The following is a 25,344-nucleotide window of genomic DNA, read 5'->3' on the forward strand; positions in this document are numbered from 1 at the left end:
TATATCTGCTTATAAGTTCATTTTTCTTTCACTTTTTATATATTTTTTATTTTACTGGCAGGGAAATCTAGCAAAAATTAAGTAATGCTCATTAAAAAACATCACTTTCACAATATATAAGAAAAGGGGAATCACTATCAGAGCATTAAAAAAGAAAAGCACAGGCTTTTTAGAATTGTTTTGGTACACTGATTTGGATTTATTTTTAAAAGCAATTTAGGCATTTTGCTTTTGTGAATATGAATTCAGCTTGTGTCTAAGCGTATTATATCTATCTTAAGTTAGAATAGTCTTTCGAGCTATTGAATTTAAGTTATTAAAAAAAGAGGTATTTTCTGTGAAAATAACTAAGAATGTAAAATTCTGCAAGGAATAAGTAATAAAGTAATTATAAACTTAATATTAAAAGGGTTTAAGGGGTAAAAAAAAAAAAAAAAAGCTAATACAGAAGTTTAGAGATTAGCTAATTCCCTTTTTATAAAATTTGAAAAGTCACTCCAAAATTCTTGTGCAATAAACACAATCTCAAAATAAGTGAGTATTGTTTCTTCATAGATGACAAAAGAAAGCAACTGGGTGAAATAGGCTACTGTCATTAAACTGAAAGATGAAGTAAAGTTCCAGTTTTAAAAAACAAAGAAAAAAAAAAAAACCCCAGAAGATTTCTTTTTAGTCGAAGAGGCCAGAAGTCTTTCCATTCTTGGTCACTGACTTTATTATCCAAAGAGGTCTGAGTTTAATTAAGAATTGATCTAAAAAAATTATTTGAAAAGCTAGATTAGAGTAGTCAAAATGGGCAAGGGACCATGAAGACAGACTTGACTAGTAATTTGACACGAGATTGGAAAAGATTTTTGCACAGTGTTCAACCGTAGACTGTAGTGTTCAACACGTGTAGGTTGCGTCATCAGCGAGCGACCGCAGCATCAGAATGCTGACATGGCCGCGTCCGTGGAGCTGAGACTCACTTTATGGATCTGTTTTGTCTTTATTTTGGGGGTTTCTTCGGTCGCCGCGCTCATCGAGGGACTGTATTGCGGGACTCAGAGTTGCTATGAAGTGCTTGGGGTTTCGCGTGAGTCCAGTAAAGCGGAGATCGGTCGCGCGTACCGTCAGCTGGCCCGAAAGTACCACCCGGACCGGTACCAGCCCGGAGAGACCGGAGACACCCGCGACACCGCGCATCAAAAGTTCCTGCTCGTCGCTACCGCTTACGAGACACTCAAGGTAACGTTAACCCCGAAAACTAACTATGCAGCACTATCTAACATCTTCATTCCGATTGCGCGTAAAATTGAGTTGAGGTGGATATTCTAGAGTTTCATAATAGTCAGAATGCGCATTAAAGGGATAGTTCACCCAAAAATTAAAATTCTGTCATTGTCACTCACCCTGATGTCGTTCCAAACCCATAAGACTTTCGTTCATCTTCAGAACACAAATGAAGATCTTTTTGATGAAATCTGAGAGATTTCTCTCCCTCCATTGACAGCTACGCAACTACCACTTTGAAGCTTCAAAAAGTTCATAAAGAGATCGTAAAACTAATCCATATGAATTAAGTCCAAATTTTCTGAAGAGACGCAGTCACTTTATATGATGAACAGACTGAATTTAAGCTTTTATTCACATTCAAACATTCATCAACTCACACATTAGCTGTGGTAAATGCAAGCGTAAAGCATGAGAACCAATGAAGTTCATTCTCGTTATGCAACATGTTTGAAGAACCAATGAGGTTTGTTCTCGCGCGCCAAGCGAACATGCTTGAGCTTCTGTTTACCACAGCTGGTGTGCGAGGTGATGAATGTTTATATGTGAATAAAAGCCTAAATTAAATCTGTTCATCGTATAAAGCGATCGAGTCTCTTCAGAAAATTTGGACTAAACCGCTCAATTCATATGGATTAGTTTTATGATCTCTTTATGAATGTTTTGAAGCGTCACAGTGGTAGTTGCGTAGCTGTCAATGGAGGGACAGAAATCTCTAAGATTTCATCAAAAAGATCTTCATTTGTGTTCAGAAGATGAACGAAAGTCTTACGGGTTTGGAACGACACGAGGGTGAGTAATTAACAACAACATTTTCATTTTTGGGTGAACTATTATCCCATTAAAACAGAAGTCTGCAACTTAGTAAAGTTGTGGTCACAATAGTGAAATTTCAGCAGCAAATCATATGACCAACTTCAACCCGATGTGAAATTTGTGGTTGATCTTTTAAATGTCTAAAAAAGATTCCGCAAACTTTGGCAAATCCAGCTTTTTGTGTCCACAAGAGTGAAGAAAACCCACTCAAACCGCCGCTCTTGAATACACTTTTGTTAATCTAGGCACATATGGCGCTTTTCCACTACACAGTACCAGCTCGCCTCGGCTCAGCTCGACTCGGCTTTGTTTGGTTTTCCACTGTGTAAAAGTTGTACCTGTACCTGCTTCCAGGTACTTTTTTTCGTACCACCTCCGGCGAGGTTCTAATGGCGCTTTTCCATTACCAGTACCAGCTCAACTCGACTCGCCTCGGCTCGCTTTTCGCTCCGTTTTCCATTGCAGATAGTACCTCCACAATAGTACCTGGTCGTCATAGCGACGCCGCAGGAAACTGCCGTGACTTAATCTTTTACGCGAGACACACCCGCTACCCACACACACAGGACAATGGAGGAAATCGAGTGTATGCTGTTTTTGGATGTTTTTGTTTTTTGCTGTTTTTTTTAATTCAGGATACTCCGTCTGACGCGTGCAATGATGACGCAGGGAATAGTGACGATTCTCGCTGACCAATCAGCAGTCTGCCGTGTTTTCACGTCACATTTTAGTATCGTCTCAGCCCGCTTAGAACCTCGCCGGAGGTGGTACGAAAAAAAGTACCTGGAAGCAGGTACAGGTACAACTTTTACACAGTGGAAAACCAAACAGAGCCGAGCCGAGGCGAGCTGGTACTGTGTAGTGGAAAAGCGCCATAAGCGGGCTGAGGCGAGCTGAGGCGATACTAAAATGTGACGTGAAAACAAGGCAGACTGCTGATTGGTCAGAGAGAATCGTTACTATTCACTGCGTCATCATTGCACGCGCCAGACGGAGTATCCTGAATAAAAAACAGCAAAAACAAAAACAGCATACACTCGATTTCCTCCATTGTCCTGTGTGTGTGGGAAGCGGGTGTGTCTCGCGTAAAAGATTAAGTCACGGCAGTTTCCTGCGGCGTCGCTATGACGACCAGGTACTATTGTGGAGGTACTATCTGCAATGGAAAACGGAGCGAAAAGCGAGCCGAGCCGAGGCGAGTCGAGTCGAGCTGGTACTGGTAATGGAAAAGCGCCAATAGTCGAACCACAATGAAAACACCCCAACGACATATGTTGTAACATTAGCATGCTTTCTCCCAAACTGAATCACCAATATCACATTCAAATGTAGCTTGTCCTTACCTACATTCACATATTGCTTTCCCTTGCATAATTAAGACATGGTAAATAGTCTATCCACATTATTCGTACGCCACATGACACTTTGCGTGAATTATGGGTGTAACTTCCATTAAGCTGTAAACAATCAGTGAAAAGTAAAGGCTCGCTCTATGAACGCAATACGTTAAAAAAGTGTCACAATGAGATGATATTAATCTACTCACCCTTTAACCATCGAACATTAAAAGGACATTTAAAAGTGTAAAAGCATCAACAAGGTGCTTTCAACAGACCAAACAACCCCAAAAGCGCGAGTCTTTGGTTAAATATCACTGTAGTAATTGTAAAGTTTTGGATGTTTAGTTCAGGAAATGTGCTACCAGGATGGTGTGTCCATTAAAACACAGGGGTCCAGTACTCAGTCCATACTCATTTATTGTAACAGATCAGCCATAGAGTGGAATGGGAATCAGATATAGAGTTGTATGGTTTCTATAAACAAATAAACAACAAACAGAATCTTTAACACCATAGAACTTCAACTAATAAATCATTAATCTCATAATCCAATCCTAAACAGTTCAACATCAAACTAGTAAGAAACACTGAAACATAAGTAGAGTAATCACATAGAACATTTCAGAATTCAACACGAACAGAATCTCAAGAATTAACATTATAAAACAAATCAAAAGAACACAAACTTACATTGTCAGGAACACATCAACTCTACAACAGGTTCTCATTAGGAGAGAAAGAACGGACAGTCTGCTTCCATTGCATCTGGCACACACCAACACACCAAACACTAGTGATTAAGTGCACCTGAGGAGACTTAACTCCTCCCCTGACTGGCTACGTCATGTGATCCAGAGGAATTCTCAACAGTAATATATATGTATATATATATCTGTATTATGTAACTAATGTTGCCTTAATCAAAAATGTTCATTAACTTCAGTATTACGCGATACTATTTCAAAGTGATTTCCGTCATTTTGACAGATTATAAATTGCATTTACCTGTGAAAATAAACCTGGAAAGAGACGTGAGGATTTGAGGAGAATAACGAGATATTCTTTGTGCATTCCAGTGAATTATTAATGGAATATATCGTAAATTAAATCGGCAGAACAGACCACAAATGTGCAGCATATGTTGTCCTTTTTCCTACTTGTACAGCGGATTGCAAAGGGAAAAAAGAAAATAATCACGAGGAAAAGAAAGCAGCGACTGAAAAGAGCTCTTGCCATAGATATTCTTGTTATAACATGTCACGTTAAAATAATAATATTTTAAGAATCATGAAGGAAAATTGACGATCAGCTTTATTTGTAGGGCAACCTTATGATTTGAAATTATTCGTTTCAGCCTTTTTGAATGGAAGTTCCCCAAACCGGAAGTGCACCCATAATTCAACACGCAGTAAACTCGTCAGGAATAAGGTGGATAGTAATAATCCGATTATATATTATATTATATATCCGGTTATAGGTCGAAAGTTGAATGAACGAGTACTTATGTCCTTTCGATTTCTTACAGGTTGAGTTGTTGTTGCCCATAACACGCTAGCATTCTGCTAATGAACGCTGATTGGTCAGTGAAGGACTGATTAAGACCAGAGATACCGCTTGATGGCATTGTGTGTGTGTGTGTGTGTATTTTCGGCGTAGTCTTTTAAAACAACAAAACAAAAACTCTTCTAGCACGTGTGTTTGCCTGTGTCAGCTGTGTTGTGTGTTTGCCTGTGTCAGCTGTGTTGTGTGTTTGCCTGTGTCAGCTGTGTTGTTGATGCCTCGAGAGAAAAGAAAGTGCAGAGCGCGAAAGCACTAAAGTGACTGAAGGATTGCCGTAAAGCAGTATCTCTGGTCGTACGATGTGTATGACGTCATTGACACTTTAAAAGACTTTTTAAAGCAAATAAGTGACTCTAAAAAATCTAACACCCAGCAATGTGTAATTTCTTTGCATCTCCTTTCGAATACAACATTCAAATTACTAGACAAAAAATTATATCCTGAGAAAAGTGGATTTTGAGGGGTATAGCGCCATAGACCTCCATTCATCCTGCACTCGTCCTGTGAGCGCCCCCATATGGAGCCAGAGTGGAACTGCACTCGTCCTGTGAGCGCCCCCATATGGAGCCAGAGTGGAACTGCACTCGTCCTGTGAGCGCCCTCATGTGGAGCCAGAGTGGAACTGCAACCAGTTCAGAAGCCGGAAGTTTCCTGAGAGTGGAAGTTCTCCCCTTATTAGACATTCTCTAATAATAAGTAATAAGATCTCTAATTTTGTGATTTTCAGGATGAAGAGTTACGTAAGGACTATGACTACATGCTGGACCACCCAGAGGAATATTACAGCCACTACTACACCTACTACAGGAGAAGACTTGCTCCCAAAGTAGACGTTAGGATAGTGATTCTCGTGACTATTTGTGCGATCTCACTGTTTCAGGTAAGCTGGTCACTTCCTCACTTCATTCATTGCCATTGGCTTGAAAAAGCCAACATACTGGAGAGTTTCTTCATCATCTTCCTTATTTTTCTGCTCTAAATAAGTTTAGATTCTATAAATCTCAGAGACTCCAATTTCCTGTGTATCATTTACAAACCCTCATGACGAAAAGACAAAATAATTTTGGTTCGTCAGATCAGTTTGCAGATAGGAGCCAATGCAATCGTCAACCATCTTGACTATGTTGAATGGCGTCTTCTGAACGTCCTTCAGTTCTGACAGAACTACACAAAGGCACAATGACTTTTTGAAGATGCACACCAAATTTTAAATCCCATCAATTGGGTGCACAGCAACAAGTGCAGTACGAATACTGGTCTTTACTAAAATTGTTGTGGATCCCAAACTGTAAGGCTTATAGAGACCTGGGGCCTGTAGCATGAAGCCGGTTTAGGTGGCTAGCCAGGTGTGTTTCAATTTAGGCCATGTCCATACTAATACGCTTTCGTTTGAAAACGTATATTTTTCTCTCCGTTTTGGCCTTCCGTCCACACTGAGACGGCGTCTTTATTAATGAAAACTTTTATTAATGAAAACCACAACATTTTCACGTTGTAGTGTGGACTGTGAAACCGGTGCAATTTTAAAAAAAGTGACGTAAATTTAGTCATGTGACGCATATTGTACCAATAGATATTCATGTTTATTACCAGTATTGTGCGTGTTATGTGCACCACTTTCACACTGCTGCTGAAAATATTACTACATTGCACACTCTTCATATCACAGTCCTGCAAAGATGACAGAATTTACTCACATTTGCTCTCCTGCGGTAATACATGAGTCGCGTTATAGACCAAACATATGGTGACTGCGTGCGACCTGGACCGCATCAGTGGATGGTGAGGTATTTTACTAAATAAAATTATCCTGTCAGAAGAATTGCGCGATAACTTCATTATTTATTTTTCCATCTGAATCATATCAGTGATCTTTTGTGGGGTTTTACACATGCGCAGTAAAGGTGAATTGAGGCGTTTTTCAAAAGTTTCTCATCCGGACTGAAACGCCTGAAGACGCTAGTGTGGACGGAGAGTGTTTATAAACGAAAACGCCGTTTTCAAATGTATCCGGATTAATGTAGAAGTTGCCTTATTTTGCGCCAACCCTGGGTTTTAGGCACTATGTGGTTTGGCTTTTAGCAGTGTTCATCGCCAGAGTAACTCATGCTGCACGGCTAACCTGGTCCGGGGCACTCCTCCTGTTTCTACTCCAAATTAAAGGACACTACACAGCAAATGATTTTTAAAGACAGAATCGTCTGGCTTTTAGTAATGCTTATTTAGAATAATAATTTTGTATGATTTAGATCAGGGAACGGCAACTGGCGGCCCGCGGGCCAAAACTGGCCCGCCAGCAATATTTTCTGGCCCGCCGGATTATTTTGGAAGTCCTAAATGCTGCACAAAACTCTTCCAATACTTGAGAAAAGCCGTAGTCGCACGGCGATTTCACCGCCGCATACTGTGTGAAACGAACATAGGGAATCATGCGGCGCGGGATTACATTTTAAAGTATAACTGTACATTCAAACCGGACGCGAATAGCGCGTCAAATTCGCACCTGCCGCGTCTAGTTATACGCTTGACCACTTTGTGTCCATTCGCACGTCAAAAGACGGTAGCGGTCAGAACTCTGGTGTACTTTGGACGGAGCGGGCGGTCTGACTGACAATAGCCCATCCCGACACCTTTTGACGGCGTATCCGCACTTAATTCTGACCACCTGTAGGCTACACCTAGCTCTGAGGAGCTGTTTGGTACTGAAACCATTGTCAGCCAACAACATTCTTTTTTTTTGCAAGGATGTTTTAAATAGTTCGGCAGAAAATAGCCTACTTCATTTGTCAGTAGGGCAATATGATTTTCGTTTATGTTGCTTAGAAATCTGAGTGATAGGCTGCTTTGTCCTATTTAATTTATGTTATTTATATTTCATAAATTTTTTCTGTGCATGGCATTTTTTTCTCTGCTGACAGTAGGCCTACAATGTTAAAATAGCGTAATATTTATATTGACAGACCTCCTTAAACCTTAGGTGTGTATGTGTGTGTCCCGAATAAATAATAATAATAAAAAAGGAATAAAGTTCCAAAGTCGGACTGTAAGCGAATGAGGCATGATTCACACCTTTATTAAAATGGCTGTAATCTGTTACCACAATAGTAGCCTACTTGATCTGTTTAAAATGATTTCCTTGATGCTTAAAGTGTTAAATTCAAAATAAAAAATAAAAATTAAAATTAGTCTAATCCAGTAATTCATTTGTTCTATTTTTGATCTGAGCACAATCAGAAAACCTGTCGTTATTCGTTTTTTTTTTTCATTTTAGTTCAGGAAATAAATAATGGAAAAACAAGTCGTTTTTCATCTTTTTATTTTTGGTTTTAATTTGAAAAAACGATTGAACGAATGATCCACGGACGGTGACGGACCCATCATATTCTGCGATTATAGGCCTATATAAGAGTATTTAATTTGTATCCATAGGCCTACTCTGTGTAGCTGGCCCGCCACCTACTGGCTAAAAAAAATATTGGCCCGTGGCCAAAGTTACTTGCCGACCCCTGATTTAGATATTATTTATGTAATTATTATACCCCTTAATTGATCACACGTACAATTTTAGTTAATCAATTATTATTACGCAAGGGTTTAAATGAATAAATATATAAAGGTAATATAAATACAGTAGCGAGACTTTTTCTTTTAGTTGTCCTCTTTCATAGACAGCCATTTTCTTCTTGCTGTGTAAATTTGTTTAAATTCTTAATATTTTAATACTTTTATTTAGTAAGTGAATCGTGCTGCTTCTCTCGCGAGAAATTAATCTCAGTTTCACTCTTTCTCAGCATGTGATTGGCTGTTCGCTACTGATGTCACTCCTAAACTCAGGATCTCAGAAAGCTGATGATCAGCATCATGGGACCAACAAAGCCCTGTTGGATTGGTTTGGGTTTGTCAACTCGAAACTAACCCTGAGTTTGTTCAACTACCATCATGGTACAGGCCCCTGGTGGGATTGAAGTATTATTACCCACTACTCGGTTGCATAGACACTCTTTGAACAGCCAAAGGGGGGTTACAAAGCAAATTCATTGTGGGCTATAAACTCTGAACTGTACGTCACAGACTTAAAGATCCAGTGTCATTGTATCCTTGGTTCAAGGTAGAGATGCAAGAGACTAGATAAATTGAGAATCACAATTTTTTTTAATTGGTTTAAAATAGAGATCATGATTGTCTCATTATTCCGAATAGACAACTAAACAAAAATAACATGTAATTTCCTAGAGATTCTGACAAAATGTTAATTGCTGCAGTCTATTTGAAAAAATCTAAACGTAATTTGAATGTAGTTTCAATTTGAATGAATGATTCAATGACTCACTCATAAAGACTTGAAGGAATGTTTCAATGAGAAATACATTTTTTATCAGTCACTTGTCGCCACCTACTGGTGTAATGATGTGGTGACAATCTTTATTTGAAGCGTCACCTTACTCAAAGACGTTGTCTGACGGAACAAAACCACCGCAAAGATTCTCTACAGTCCCATTAACAGCAATTACCAGAAACAACTTTGGATTGAGTGCGGCAGCAATGTGATGTTGTGGTCATACTTACTCTCATGTGATTACTTGTGTGTTAGTGGAGGAAGAGCCAATGAGTTGCGTTTAATAATTTACTAAGAACTATATTTCATCCACCGCAGGTCATGGCTCTTCAGCTCCGGTCCTGAAGGACATCTGTCTTCCAGAGTTTATCTCTAATCACACAAACCTGAACTCTCTGTTTGACTAATGTTAGAACCAAACACTGCAGGACAGCAGCCCCTCCAGGACTGGGGTTTAACCCTCATCCTTCCCTCAGGTCATTTTGACCCGAAAATCGTATTATTATTATTATTCTTTTTAAAGGGGTCCAAGAGCCTAGGACTTTTGTCACACTTGAACCACGAATACACCAAAATTTGAGGAGTTTTGTGATCAATTTGACCCCTTAGGAATGAGAGGAATGCTTTAGTACACATAGAAAAATGCTCAAAAACGCTAAAACTTTACCAAAAAATAATTGTATAATGTCTACAAGTGTATCTGAATGCATACTAAAAGCGAACTGACTTTAGAATCCAGAGGAACCGCTCATTTGCTCCAAATAGAGCTATAAGGCCATCAAGTGGCTAGAGTTATGAAATATCATGTTATATTATTTATTTCCACAAGAGGTCGGCAAAGACTCCCGATGTAAGATATTATATTTCGAGCTGAATTAAAAAGGTTATGCATGAAATTGTGAGATTTTCAATTTAAGTTGAATGAATGTGAGGAATGTGCTTAAATGACTATTTATTATTTTTTGATCAAATCTAGTAATTTTAAGGCAAATAAAATAAAAAATAACAAAAAATCTCCAAAAAAAGTGCATTAAAAAACATCAAAATGAAATAAAATTAACTTTTTTGGACCAAAAAAAAAAAAAGTATAATTTTAGAGCTTCGGGTCATTTTGACCCGCGAGGGAATGATTAAGGGAGGGTTAAGAGCCCTGCCGTAGATTGATGACAGTCAGCACATTAATATTTCGTATATGGATCATACCGACAGCTGTTAGAGCAAGAGCTGTCCATTTAACAAGCAGATGTTTTTATTTGTTTGCAGTATTACAGCTGGTGGAGTAGCTACACAGAAGCCATCAACTACCTGATGACCGTCCCCAAATATCGCATCCAGGCTGCCGAACTGGCCAAGCAGCAAGGTCTTCTCAACAGAACCAAAGAGAAGGGGAAGAACCGGCGATCCAAAGAGGAGATCCGCGAGGAAGAGGAGCAGATTATCAGAGACATCATCAAGAACAAGATCGACATCAAAGGTGGATATCAGAAGCCCAACGTGTCTGACATTCTGCTGTGTAAAATCATCCTGTTCCCGTACCATCTGTGCACCTTCGTGGCGTGGCACTGCTCGTGGTTTTACCGTTTCACCGTCCGTGGGGAGGAGTATGGGGAGGAGGAGAGACTTTACATCATCCGCAAGAACATGAAGATGTCGCAGGCTCAGTTTGACAGTCTGGACAGCGGCCTGATCGAAACCTTCCTGAAGCAGCAGCTCTGGATCAAGGAGAATTATGAGGTTTGGAGAAGATTTCGTTCATTTCGGCCAACATATACGACATGCTATACACGGTTTAAAACTGATAAATATTTGCCACAATTTTCTAGCTCTTTTCTAGCATTTTAAATACGATCATAATCATAATGCATTTCTTCAGTTTTACATTATAATTGCAATTCTGTCGTCATTTTTATATAATCAATTAATAAATCAAACTTATATTGACGTTTAATTAAATTTTTAGCAGTTTTTCTATGGTTTGATTTAATTATTGAATCACAACAGCCAACCATGAGCGACACATCATCATAGAGTGTGAGGACATGGGTTTTATTATTGAATTATTTTCATTGAGTTCCATGTTCGCATTTACAGTGTATTTTAATGTAGTCTGAGAAAGTTGATATTTGAGTTATGAAACTGTTAAACAAACTACCTTGGCTTAGAGGAACTGACTAATTTTGTAGCATAAACAATTTTTTTTCAAGCATGCATTTAATTTAATTAAGACAATATAGACAAATGATGTTGGAAATGGGAATTTTCAATTCTTCAAATGTTTAACATATTTTGCTGCACATCAGAACTACAGTCTCTGGTTTAATTAATTGTGATGGATGATTTAGGGAATTTGGCTTTTGTGTTTCCTCATATTTATTTAAACATGGCTGGATCATTTCACGTTCCCAGTCACCCTAATGTTAATGTAAATATGACTGGGAATATACTTCAGAGAGATTTTACTCATAAGACTTTCTAGGGTTGCCAATAAGTGTGACCAACAATTAATTAGAGAAAAACACTCTTTTTTGTAATGTGATTTTCACCACACTTTAATTTGATTAACTTCAATGAAAGGTTAGATTTTTTTGATTAAAAAAAAAAAGAAAGATCAAAAGGATAAACAATTTTTACAGCCATCTTTGATCATATTTACCAAAGGTGGCAATAATTCTGACCAGGACTATATATATACACACATTCATTCATACATACATTTCTTATATATATATATATATATATATATATATATATATATATATATATATATATATATATAAAATATATGAATGAAATTTATGAATGAATGTATGTGTGTGTGATTTATATATCAAATTTATGTATAAATGAATGTGTATATAAATGATGTATGAATGAATGAATGAATATATATATATATATATATATATATATATGTATGTATGTATATATATATATATATATATATATATATATATATATATATATATATATATGTATATATATATATGTGTGAAATATATATGTATATATAAAATATGACCATCTCAAAACACGCATATATATATATGTGTGTGTGTATGTATGTGTATGTATATATGTGTGCCTTAGCACAGTGAACTTTATAAGCTTTAAGTTCACATGTTTTTCTGCAAATAATTTAAAATGATTAAAAATCAGATCCCCCAGTCCTATTAAATATTCGGAATAGAAACATTCATAATTACGTCATTAATCAGTGATGAACCTGTTTTTCATCATATTAATGAGGAGTGTGTTGCAGGGACGTGCACAGGAATTTTGAGGGGCAGTTGCTCTGACCTTTTTGCTAGGCTACCAAAAAAATAGTAGCCTAGCTAGGCTGCTTGTCTGCAAGCTATCAGTCCGTCAGATTTTTTAGGCTAAACGTGGCAAACTCAGCCTGGATTTTAATTAATTTCATAAAACTTGATGATGATGATCGTTTGTTTGTTATACATCACAAACTCACCTTTTCCGACAACGTTGAGTCGTCTCACCCGACAACCGCGACAATCTCCTTCTAGGGCCGCTCATGCAGGCTCAGCTGAGGTGCCGGTCGCGACAGAGTTTGCCCTTCCCCTACTGACTTTCACTTTCGGTGCCCGAATGGAAGTAAATGAGGCTTTTGAGGATTTTTTTTAATTTATTTTTATTTATCTAGGCCTACGTGAAATTCTGCATCCATTGTACGATTATTATTATTTAGGGCTGTCAATCGATTAAATTTTTTAATCGATTAATCGCATGATTGTCGTGAGTTAACTCGTGATTAATCGCATTTAATCGCACATTTTTTTATTTGTTCTAAATATACCTTAAATTAATACTTTTCAAGTTTGTAATACTCTAATCAACGTGGGCATGGATAAATATAGATGCTTTATGCAAATGTATGTTTATTATTGAAACCATAGTCAATATAGAGCATGAAGACGAGACATGTTTCAAAGGTCATAGATGTTTTTTCAAAGAGCTTGTTCATGTCTATTAGACACATGTAGAAAGAACAAAGAAATGCCATGTTCCCATTACTTCTCTTTCTTTGCACTGAGCAATTTACTAACAAAAAAATGTTTAGATTTTTGCATGACAGGGCAGCTCTTCTGAAAATGCTAAATGTACATTTAGCATTTATTATTACATTGTAGTTTGTCTCTCTCTGTGCCCATTTTGATGAAGCTAAATTCTCAATAAAACAGTTTTCATTGGTATATTTTACTGTTTCTGTTGTCAAACAACGGAATGAATTTGAAATTGTGACTGAAACGCGACCCAATAAACATAACCAGCTCTCCCTTCCAAGACGTTAATCTGCACAAAAATTCTGATAATCGAGCCGTCGTCTGGTGAAATCAAATACACATAAGCTAAAGACAATATCCGTGTATATTTGTAAAATTACAGAAGCAACATAACAGAATTAAAGCGCTGCTCCTCCGAGAGAGAGAGAGAGAGAGAGAGAGAGAGAGAGAGAGAGAGAGTGCGAGAGAGAGAGAGCAGTACCGGCGGTAGACGGTAGACTAAATAAGGTTTGGGCGCTCTGTTGAAGGAAAAAAAATCGCTAAAGGGGTCTGCAATGTCGCTAAGTTGCCAACACGGTGTATCTCCATTTCTCCAACTAGGGGTTGGGCCACGGGTCAAACAGAAAATATGCGCTGCGTTAATCGCCCGTTAAAAAAATTAGTGCCGTTAATATGATTTTGCGTTAACGCGTTATTAACGCGCTAACTTTGACAGCCCTATTATTATTATTATTTTTTCCTCGGAAGGGCAAGGTGAGTCGAGAAGGGCATATGGGCAGTTGCCCGGGCAACCTGAGCAACCCCCCTGTGCACGTCCCTGGTGTGTGGTGGTGTTGTATGTGTGTGTGTGTTTAGGCGTACAGACAGACTGATGATACTGTGTGTTTGTGAAAGGCCTACCGAGAGGAGCAGGAGGAGGAGATGAAGATGAAGATGGCCACAGACTCGCGATGGAAACGCTACAGGCGCTGGATGAGGAGCGAGGGTCCCGGACGCATCACTTTCGCTGACGATTGACCACACACACACACACAGTGCCGTCCCAGATGTGTGTGTGTAATAACACTCGTTTACAATGGACTCACGATGTGCACCTGATTTATAAGGCTGCCTTTTCTCATATGATATAAGACTATAAAGGAGATTTGATTGTACCTATGGAGGATCATGTGACTTCTGTTTGCATAAGAGGATCAATTGAGACCGTTTGGGAAAAATGACCATCTCAAAACATTGTGTGTTGTTTTACCAGGATGAATCTGATCACAGGCTAGAGAAACCGAGTGTTACAGTTTGAAAAATGCCTCATTTCAATCACTGAAGGATTCTGTCCCTCTGTTTGTTCTTCTACATGTCTGCTATAAATGTTACGTCTGATCCTATGCTGTATCTCAAAGCCTTTTATTTGCATATATATAAAGTCATATCTAAATGTCCCGTTACATGGTACTTCAATAAAGTTTTATAGTTTAAGGTTTGGTTAGGAAGACTTTGTTGATGTCACCATAAAAAAAGGTTGTCATGCCATAGATTAAAGAGGTGGCTGATTATGATTTCACTTTTCTAACTTTAGTTAGTGTGTAATGTTGCTGTTTGAGCATAAACAACATCTGCAAAGTTACAACGCTCAAAGTTCAAAGCAAAGGGAGATATTTGCTTTTAAAGAAATCGCTTTTTAAGGACTACAACAAACGGCTGGTAGAGACTACACAACATTCCTCCCGGGTTAGTGACATCACCAACCCTAAAATTTACATAAGCCCCACCCCCGGGAACACGATTTATAGATTATCAAGACAGAATATGCTAATCAATGACTAGAAGATAACTACACATAAGCTACATAAATTCATTAACTAACCATTCAGAAATGTCCTGTTGCTTCTACATGTTGTCACTTCTTCTTGAGTCTCTCCATCATTGTCTGATTCCGGTTTGAACATAAAAGGCTAAACGTTTTTGAAATTTTCAGTGCATGTGTGTGTGAGTGAAAGCTCTTCTAGCTCCGCCCCCTGTGCCGGGAGCAGCAGCTCATTTGCATTTAAAGGAACAGACACAAAACGGTGTGTTTTTGCTCACCCTCAAAAACTTAAAATTTTAACATGCTATATAAATATATCTGTGGGGTATTTTGAGCTAAAACTTCACACACACACTCTGGGGACATCAGAGACTTATTTTACATCTTGTGAAAAGGGCATTATACCACCCCTTTAATATGTCATCAGTAATTATATTGTTCTCTGCATAACCACAGATGAACATAAAGCGATCTCTCACCTAAAGACTTGTCATATATGCCTTCTGAACGCTTGTATTTTCTTCAATTCAAATTCAGTTCCTTTTAATGTTTTTCCATTTAGGATTCATTCTCTAGAAGGGACAATAATACAATTAAAAATATATTTTATAAAGATGCACAGAAAGAGAACTTTTGAAGTACATCCTGGTTGGTCTTTTCCCATGCAATTTGATTATTTCATGCAGTTTGGAATAAAAATAAGAGCTAAACTGAAATAAATAAATATCATGTGCGTCACATTGGATTAAAGAGTGTGCAAAATGTAAAGTTATGAAAATTTGCAGTTTGTTGTAGCTTGCATTTTACCACAGCACAGTCGGTGATGACGTGACTTCTCGTTACAGTAGTTTTTGGATTGTAGGACTGAGCTTCACATCTCTGCTTGAAAGCCTCTCAGAGTCAGACTGCCTTACCAACATAGTGCATTACTGTGAACATGAGTCTGCATTATTCTCCATGGTGAACGCAGCACACAGATGCTGGTGATACACCTTTGAAATTGAAACGCAACCTTTTACTTATAAATTGTAGTAATAGACAGTTTTACCCAGAATAGGAGACTGGGATGGTGTTGGGATTTGCTGTGCATCCAGATCACCACTTGAGGTCACTATTGCAATCAGAAAGTTATTTTGAATGAAGGGGAGACTGAAACCATAATGTCTCAAGTCAAAACCTCAGTGGCCACTGTATGTATCTCAACACATACTGCGCAGAATTCACACAGAAATATTAAACGACTAATGCTTGTGAAACAGATTAAAAATTCTGTTGATGAGGTTTGGCAGAATTCATGATAATCCCCCAAAGTCTTGCTTTTCACTATGCATGTGTTTGTTAATCATAAATCAATCTCATGAATCCCAGAATTCAGATGTTCATTGATTAGGGCACGTTTACATGACAACGATGAACTAAAAGTGGAAACGTTTTTCCTTTGCATTTTTCACGCACAGATGACAAAACAATTAGCCTACCGTTAACATGGATCCACGAAAACGACAAAAAATCATGCTGTATTCTGCTGCCGGGCCAGTAGATGACGATGTCACTTTGTAAAAAAACACTAGGCGCCTATATACTGAACACGTAAAACACATCAACACATGCACATGACGTCACCATTTTCACAGATTTGCGTTTTTGTAGTTTACACAGACACAATAATGGTATCGTTTTCAAAAATGTGCACTTTGGGGCAGTTTTCACGACACTGTTTTCAACTAAGAACAGGAAACTTTTTATGCGTTTGGCCTTTCATTTACACAACAATGGCGTTTTGGAAGCCTGAAAACACAAACTTTTAAAAACACGCATGCGTTTTACTTATTCAGTCTATAGTTGCGTAGTGTTTTTTTTTACAAAGTGACATCGCCATCTACTGGCCTGACAGCAGAATACAGCGTTTTTAGTATTTTTCTTGGATCCGAATGGGGATCGTTTTGACAATGTTGTCATCTCTATGCAAAAAAAAAAAAAAAAAAAAAAAAAACGCGAAGGAAAACCTTTTTCTTTTTTAGTAGACTACATCGTTGTCGTGTAAACTTACCCTGAGACATCAGACACATGTCTATCTGTTTCACTTTGTGTTTGAGACTAGAATTTCATAATCATACTACTACAAACTGCAAAGCCATAAAGACTAATTTGAAGTTTATTGTGAATTCCTAAAAAATAATATGCATGTGATGCTGATATTATCAGAAATTAGCAGAAAAGACAAAAACATATTCTGTGCTATATTTAGGTTTATATGTGTAGTGCCAAACCTGTTTTTGTCTCAAAATCATGTAATTTTCATGTAATTTTCATGTAATCATGTAATTTTTAAGCTCAGGATAATGAAACTCACCCGTTTTTTTTCTTTTTTTTTTTTTGTCTGCATGCTGTTATTAAAGTAGGCTATGTGTCCGTCAGATGTAAGATCTGAGATTATTGTTGGTTTGGTGTTTTCCAGCTTGTTGGGGGGATTGAATGATGGACTGTGTGTAATCAGGATTAAAGTCTCTCTCTCTTCTACTGTAATTCAGGTCATTGGCAGGTCAGTATACCAGCACAAACACATCAATCTTCTGAAAACAACATACAAAATCTGTTTGTTTTAATAAGCACTGAACATGGTTGAGCATGACATGTAATTTAGCATATAAACAAAAAATAACAGGTATTTATGTTACGACAACTGACATTTAAAATAGTTTTGTAACAAATAAAATATATGGTGAGTCACAAGTCTGTTCTCATAGGATGCAAAAGGGAAAAAATATGATATGCTAAATGCAAAATAAACATGCAACTGTTTGTAAAAATATGTTAACTGTGAAATCATCATCTACTACTTATACGTCCAGGAAAATGAGCATGTTTTGGTGGATAGCTTAGGTTTTTAATTGAACAAAATCTCCAGATCCCTCTTCTCTTTGGTCCTGTCAGTGGACAGAGATTTGACCATATGTCCAAATACATACGCTTGCTTAATTAAAACAGCTTAAGCCTTAAGTGTACTTAAAAGAAATGAGGGAAGGTCTTTCAATGTGGATAATCGCATAGACATGTTCAGTATGGGTTGCCATCCGTCATTGATAATACAGAATTGTTCTTTATTGTACATTATTGTACCTAAGTTGAAAGTATGAATCCTTTATTGATTTGTCCTGTAGCCTATGTTTATGTGTCTTTCTAAACTCCGGATAAACGTGCTCATAATTTACCCCGGGTAAACAATTTGTATGCATTTTGACTGTTCATTTACACGACAATGGCATTTTGGGGGCCTCAAAAATAACTTTTGAAAACTTGTTTCAAAGTGCAAGATTTTGAAAATGATGCTTTTACTGTCTCTGTGTAAACAATAAAAACGTAAATTTGTGAAAACGGTGACGTCATGTGCGTGTGGATTTACCAAGCGGCAACCTCCCCGTCTCTCTCTTGAAACCAACACGGAAGTGAGTTAAACTGCAATTCATTGACTAGCCTCTTGAGGCTGGCTGCACAAGTGAGTCAAATCTGTATCTCCCCCATGTTAAAATGACCAACTTTACAGCAGAAAAAAACATGTTTACAGCCTGGATCTCTATGTGGCTTTGGTCTATACAGCTAATTTTGCCCTTCATAACAACTGTGAGGGGGGTGAATTTTTTTATAACTCATCCGTTTAGTTGATTAATATTTAAAGTTCTGCATAATTAAGGGTGTGGCCACTTGAGTGACAGGTGGGTTGTCGCTGATGTCAATGCGAGCCGTTTGTCTGCTGTTAGCCGTCACTTCACCTCAGCAAATGTTGCTGCTGAACTTGCCACCTCTGCCGTGTTTTGTGCTTTTTTCCAGGATTATTTCATACAATTTAATACACCCATTAAGTAACGTTAACTTCGCCCACGGCTTTGGATTCCGTCGTTGTCGTCGAGTATCGTTCGAGAGAACAACCAGCGCTGTATTTCAGTTGGTTTCCTCTGTGAACATGCACTAATGGATGTCTGACAATTGCGTTGCTTTTTGGAGTTTTCAGATTTAAAAACGTCAATAAAGGCTCGTTCGTTCTGCTCTCACGGAACAGATGGATTATAATATGCTTATGTACCGTCAGGTGAAACCATGCAGGCGTCGACGCTTTCTCCGTCCATGCAATAAATGCACATCCATGAATGAGCGCGGATTTTCTAGCGCATTTACTTGAACTTCATAGGCAATATATCTATGGTTTAACCCATTTGAGAGGCGGCCAAAATCAGAATTTAAAATGGACTGAATAAGCTCTCTACGAACATGACAAGCGATGCCGCGCTGACGGACCATAAGAAAGAGTGACTGACGTGCACATAAATCACTGTCACACACACTCTCTCAGAGTAATATTAAGTTATAATACATTTTCAACTAGCAGAATAGTACAGAATCACGATACACAGTCTCACTTGTAGCCATGTCTTTTAACTATTATAATATTTCGAATGGCAAAAATAGGAACTTTTAATTGGCTTTACACCATCAACTGTCACTTTAGCGCGAGGCCCTGTGCAGTCGCAGACTTGGTACTGTCAGTAGCATAACATTATAGCATTACCTCCCTAGCCTGAGCTAACTCGATCACATCGAGCTAGGTGGGCGTGATTTCAGATAGCCAGGCTCCTCAGCCTCTTTGCCCATTTTCTGTTATCCGGGAGTGACGCGAGGCCAAGATGGCGACGGCCGGCTCCGCCCACTTTAGGCTTCAAAAATGCTCTTCAGAAACCTACGGGTGACGTCACAGACACTACGTCCATATTTTTTTACAGTCTATGGGATTTACACGCATCTATCAATATTTTAATTCTGCTTTATTTCACACTGCACACGTTTGGCACCGAAATACGGGATTTCCACCACAACAGCGGCTCTAATCCTGTTTCATAACCCTGGGTCAACAGCGGGGTTTATAATGACGATAACCCAGGGTTAAGCAGAGTGTGAAAAGCCCTATTGTCCAATAATAGCCCTATTGTGTGGGGGTTTCTTATCTTTATTGTACCAGATATGTAAACATTTGTGTGGCGACTTCTACTTACAAGTTTGACAGGAAAAAGCAGAGCAAGACAGTGCATTTTTAGTATCATTGGTTCATCATTTGGCATTGGCATTATTGTGTTTGATTTGACAGCATTTGAAATTCATGACAAGGCTGTAAGAGGCAGAATGAAGCATGTCTCAGAACAGGCGAGTTCAGTGTTTTCCTGAAGTGACCCACTTTATCTTCAGACGCAGTGACAGTAAACGTGGCGCTTGCTGTGATGAAATGGTGAGTCGTGGTTTGTGGCTCCAAGGGGTTTCGTGTTGCAAGAACTCCAGCAATTTCTCCTTGATTCACACCTGTGATCTCTATCTCAGCAACGACTTGATTGATCATTAATGAGATGCCATTATGGGATTATTGCAAGATGACTGTTAATAAGTCATCATGTGAAGTCACTATGAGGTTAAATGCTGGGGAATCATCTGATGAAGACACTTGAATGGCTGCAAACATTTTTAGCTACAGCAGAAATTTGATTGATTTTATTACGTTGCATGGACCAATGCATTAATGAATAAAAATAGTTCACAAGAACATTGACTTTAAGCTTTTAAATTTCAGCTCTCCCTGCAATGTCATGTTATTAATTTAGTTTTTCCAGTTCATTATCTCTGGTTCATTAATTTCATCTGAGAGATTAAATCAAAACCTATTTCCTTTCTTAATTCTTCCTCAAAATTGGAAATCTTGCTCCATCTACTGCAGTCTTTCATGTCAACTTAAATGATTAAAATCCCCCTGTGGTCAATCATTTTATCCTTTAAAACTCATCTTTGATCACCAAAATTACGTATTTAAAAGTTTTTTCCTTAAAAAAAAAATGTCTTCATGCCTTAAAATATCTTGAATGTAACTTGACACCCTTGCCTCATTTAGTATGCGTGGTTCTATGAATATGCAAATGAGCCCCATCTCCACTCACTCACTCAGCTCAGAGATCCACTGGTTGACGATCACTCGTTGATCTGATTGGTTACAAGGTGGTTTGTGACGTCAGAAACACCAGCGATTTCAAAGCGTGTTTTTGAGACTGTCTTTGGTTCACTGCAGTTTTAATAGTCAGCAATGGAGTCGACTTATGAATTTACACATGGTTTGTCTTAAAGAATATTAAAAACACCATATAGACATATAAACAACAATAAAAGCTGGATTTTCACCACAGGGGGACTTTAAGTTTGATGCCCAATCTGGGATTTTAGAGAGATCCTGCACTGTAATTCTATTTTTTTTTTTCACAGCTGAGCTAATTATCTTCAGATATATTATCATAGGGCATGTTGTTTCTTTCAAATGCAAATGCAGATTATTTAATTTAATAAGACCACCTTCCAGCAACGCCCACTCTCCCAGCTCTTTGTAAAGTCTGTTAAAAAATTGAGTAGCCCCACTAAGGTGCGCGCAGTTATTAGGGAAGCAATTAGGAACCTCTATCTTGAAAAACAATCAATCATTAATGCTGGTATCAGTTAGAGTTCACAGGCTTCAAAGGACCTTCTCATCAATGATGTAATATTGATTTGCTGTGCCTGTTTAGTATGACAGAGATGTAGACAGATGCATAACCTTATTCAGCCAAAAAAACACCCAAGAATCGAAACGTCTGATGTTAGTTGCATGTAAATTGTACTTAACCTCTATGCACGTTTCCCAAAGTCATAATTTCCCACAACAGACAAGACAAGACAAGACAAAACACATCTGCAACCTATACACCACCTCATTTCAGTTGGACCAAAGCTTATGCATAATATTCTGAAAGTACAAATTCTAGAGAGCCTATGGCCTTGATACCGAGGGGTACAAATAATATATTATAAATATTAAAAAATATAATTTTAATTATTTTGTAATCCTAAAGATCAGGGCCCGTATTCATAAAGATTCTAAGAATCCTCTCAGAAAACTCTTAATTTAGCTTAAAAACTTTTATGTAGGAGTCTTAGCTTAAGAGCGATTCGGGACCGATCTGAGAGCAACTCTGAGTAATGAAAAGACAAAAACTTTTATCCTAGTGAGGAGGCGGGGTTGACCCCGTTGCTATGACACTTATCTTTTGAAGACTGTGATTGGTTGGTTGTCCAAGAAGGAAAAAAAAAAGTGATTTTAAGTATAGGGTCTATTCTAAGCCTTCACTTTGAAATTACATGCGTAATTTTTCCTATTTGACCGTTCTCTCAGAGTCACACACACACACACACACACACACACACACACACACACATTATATATGTGTATATAAATCCTTTTTTTATTTTCCATGCTGTTAATTTCCTATAAGGTATTTGATTGCTTAGAATGATAAAAATTGTTCCACTCTTTCCAATTACACTGATTACTGGCATGTCTATTTAAGTGGTGGTTTGAATGTTAGTTTTAATGTATCAAACATAGAATTTTCCCAGTTGCCAAATATCGTAATGTAGTGATTACTTTTATTTCTGGCGCTATGGCATTTCTGCGCTGTGTCGGAGATGTTAGCGTGTCTCTAATAAGATCAGTCACAAACATGATCCCTGCACGATCTAATATATAGCTTCTTATTAACTCACTGTCATCCATTGTCTGCAACACATTTCTTCTCCCTCTTCGTCTTTCTGTCATTTTCTCCTCTGCTAAAGAAACTCTTAAGCCTCTTAAAAGTCCTCGTCCGTGCTCCTCACAATTTTAACCTTAAAACCTCTTTTAAGGGTTAAGATGCTTCCTGAATTACTTTTTTCTTTACTAGGATTTTTTCTTTAATGTTAAGAGTAAACGCCCACATTTCTAAGAATTTTCTTAGAATTTTGTCACTAGGAGCTACTCTTTGCATTAAGATTCTTTATGAATACGGGCCCTGAAGTTTAACTTGTTTACCTCTTGGGCTGAGAAACCCTGCTCTTAACATATAAATTAGGATGTTTTCCTCAATTTGGAATAATCCAAAGAGATGAACATATCAATTAAAATCAAAGTAACGGTTCTATTAATTAAATCGCATACTTCCATACTATATAGTGGGCAAAAAACAATATCTGACAAGAGTAGTATGTCTGAATCCACAGTACTCATAAAAGAGTAGGCAAAAAGTCCCCGGATGACCTATACTTCTTCTGGTGAGATTCTGAAGTGCATGATGGACACTTTACTATCCCATGAGGCAACGGGAGAGGATTTATGAATGGATGTGAAGCGACACAACTGACACTGGTCACGTGATAATGACAACATGGCGAATGTAGTACGTCCAGATTACATTCATACTACACACATTCATACTACACACATTTATTCTTTTTAAGTGGTCGCTGTAACCATAGATATCATATAATAAAGGCTAGATGTCTCGTGCTGCGCTGCTGGCCAATGGAGGTCGGCGTCCGCACACGGCGGCCATCTTACCACAGGGTGCTCGCTCACTTGTAACATGGTGCATGGACGTTTAAATAACCATAACTTGCTCAATTTTCTACCGATTTTCAAACGGTTTGGTTTGTTATAAATGTCAGAGACGTAGTTATGATACTGCATACATATGAATAATTATAACAATGGACTTCCATATGAAAGAATTATAGCCACTTTAATAACGTTTGTAAGAAACCAAACCTTTTGTAAATCCGTCAAGATTTCACCGAGATAAGAGGATTTGTGTGCGTGCTGATCACTCACCTTAATGCACAGCTTCCCTGTGATAAGATGGCCGCCGGTGATGCCGGAAGTGACTCCGCCTTAAGACATCTAGCCTTTATATGGATATCTATGGTATCGGTCATCAGCTGGAGTGACCTTGAAAGCCACCAGAGGGCACTCCACATCAGACTATTGTCATTCCCTCACAAACTACATTTCCCATAACTCTCTGCCTGGACTCTTTAGCACTCATTGTTTTCACCTGTGTCTCATCTTCTTGTTTGCTCACCCTATATAAGCCTGTTTCTTTCCGTCATTCCCTGCAAAGTCTTGTTTAGTGTCACACTGCAATTCCAAGCATTCTCCTGGTTTTCAATCTTCTGTCCGGTTTTCTTGGTTTCCTCTGTTTTTGCCTGTGCCCCTTTGCCCCTGTTATTGTTTGGACTGATTACTCACTGTTTATGACCTTTGCCTGTTTTCGACTACGATTGTGGATTACCCTTTCAATAAAACTGCATTTGGATCCTCAACCTTCGTGTCTCAGAACAGTTTGTGACAGTCCCAAAGTGATTATTTATTCAAATAAGTACCTACTCAAGAGAGTATGAGATTTCGGACGCAGTGCTTAAGTCTGACACTTTCTGCTTCCCGTAGTGACCCTCGTATGACGTTTGTGTACTTTATCACTGATGAATTACATGCAATCTTTGTCAAATACACTGAGACTGCGTCCGAAATCTCACACTCTCTTGAGTAGGTACTTATTTTGAATAAATAATCACTTCATGACTGTGTATAGTGAGAATGTATGTGGTGTGAATGTAATCAGGACGTACTACATTCGCCATGTTGTCATTATCATGTGACCTACAGCGTCAGTTCCATTCATAAATCCTCTCCCGTTGCCTCATGGGATAGTAAAGTGTCCATCGTATGAACTTCAGAATCTCGCCAGAGGAAGTAGGTCATCCGGGGACTTTTTGCCTATTCTTTTATGAGTACTGTGAATTCAGACATACTTCTTTTGTCACATACTGTTTTTCGCCAGTAGGGAAGTGTGCTATTTCGGGTGCAGCCATCCAATTCAGTTTTCATAAAGCAGCAGAAACACTTTTCATTCAGTACTTTATGTACTGCTTAATACAGTGCCTGTCTGTACAAAAATAAAATTCTAATTTAAATACCAATAAAGTGGGGAATACATTTTTAAAAAAATCAGTTTTATTTTTGATATACATGACAGGATATAACATTAAGGTTACATGAAAAGAGTTTTTACTGTTTTCGAAACATGAATTTGTGAGCATCAGCTGAGCTGAAGGTGTCAGAATAAACATGAAACACGCATCATCATTGTCGGGTGAATCTGGCCAATCGTGGCACAGCTGTGTCGTCATTCTCTAAGGAGAAACTGCACAGAATGAGCCAGTCGACTGCTCTCTCGGTACTTTGGTGGCATACGTGAGAGTGACGGGATGTATGAAAGCTTGTTTCCGCCACAGAATAAAACATTTTACAATTCAACATTTTACAATTAA

The 25,344-nt window shown here is 38.1% G+C and overlaps 1 protein-coding gene across 1 annotated transcript; it reads left to right on the top strand.

Moving 5' to 3' along the window:
* The first annotated feature begins 899 nt into the window (after window positions 1-899).
* dnajc25 (DnaJ (Hsp40) homolog, subfamily C, member 25) lies at window positions 900-14,816 on the top strand. The gene is made up of 4 exons (XM_084114362.1): window positions 900-1,227; window positions 5,716-5,868; window positions 10,588-11,058; window positions 14,238-14,816. The coding sequence occupies exons 1-4, from the start codon at window positions 940-942 to the stop codon at window positions 14,358-14,360; spliced, it is 1,035 nt and encodes a 344-aa protein (XP_083970488.1). The 5' UTR covers window positions 900-939; the 3' UTR covers window positions 14,361-14,816.
* Window positions 14,817-25,344: the final 10,528 nt, after the last annotated feature.

Source organism: Abramis brama (genome assembly GCF_963993115.1).
Source record: "Abramis brama genome assembly, chromosome: 5".
Taxonomy (NCBI): Eukaryota; Metazoa; Chordata; class Actinopteri; order Cypriniformes; family Leuciscidae; genus Abramis; species Abramis brama.

Coding starts and splice junctions, on each gene's coding strand:
- dnajc25 (XM_084114362.1), top strand. CDS start 940: ATGGCCGCGTCCGTGGAGCTGAGACTCACTTTATGGATCTGTTTTGTC. Junction 1,228..5,715: donor CCGCTTACGAGACACTCAAG/GTAACGTTAACC, acceptor TGTGATTTTCAG/GATGAAGAGTTACGTAAGGA. Junction 11,059..14,237: donor GGATCAAGGAGAATTATGAG/GTTTGGAGAAGA, acceptor TGTTTGTGAAAG/GCCTACCGAGAGGAGCAGGA.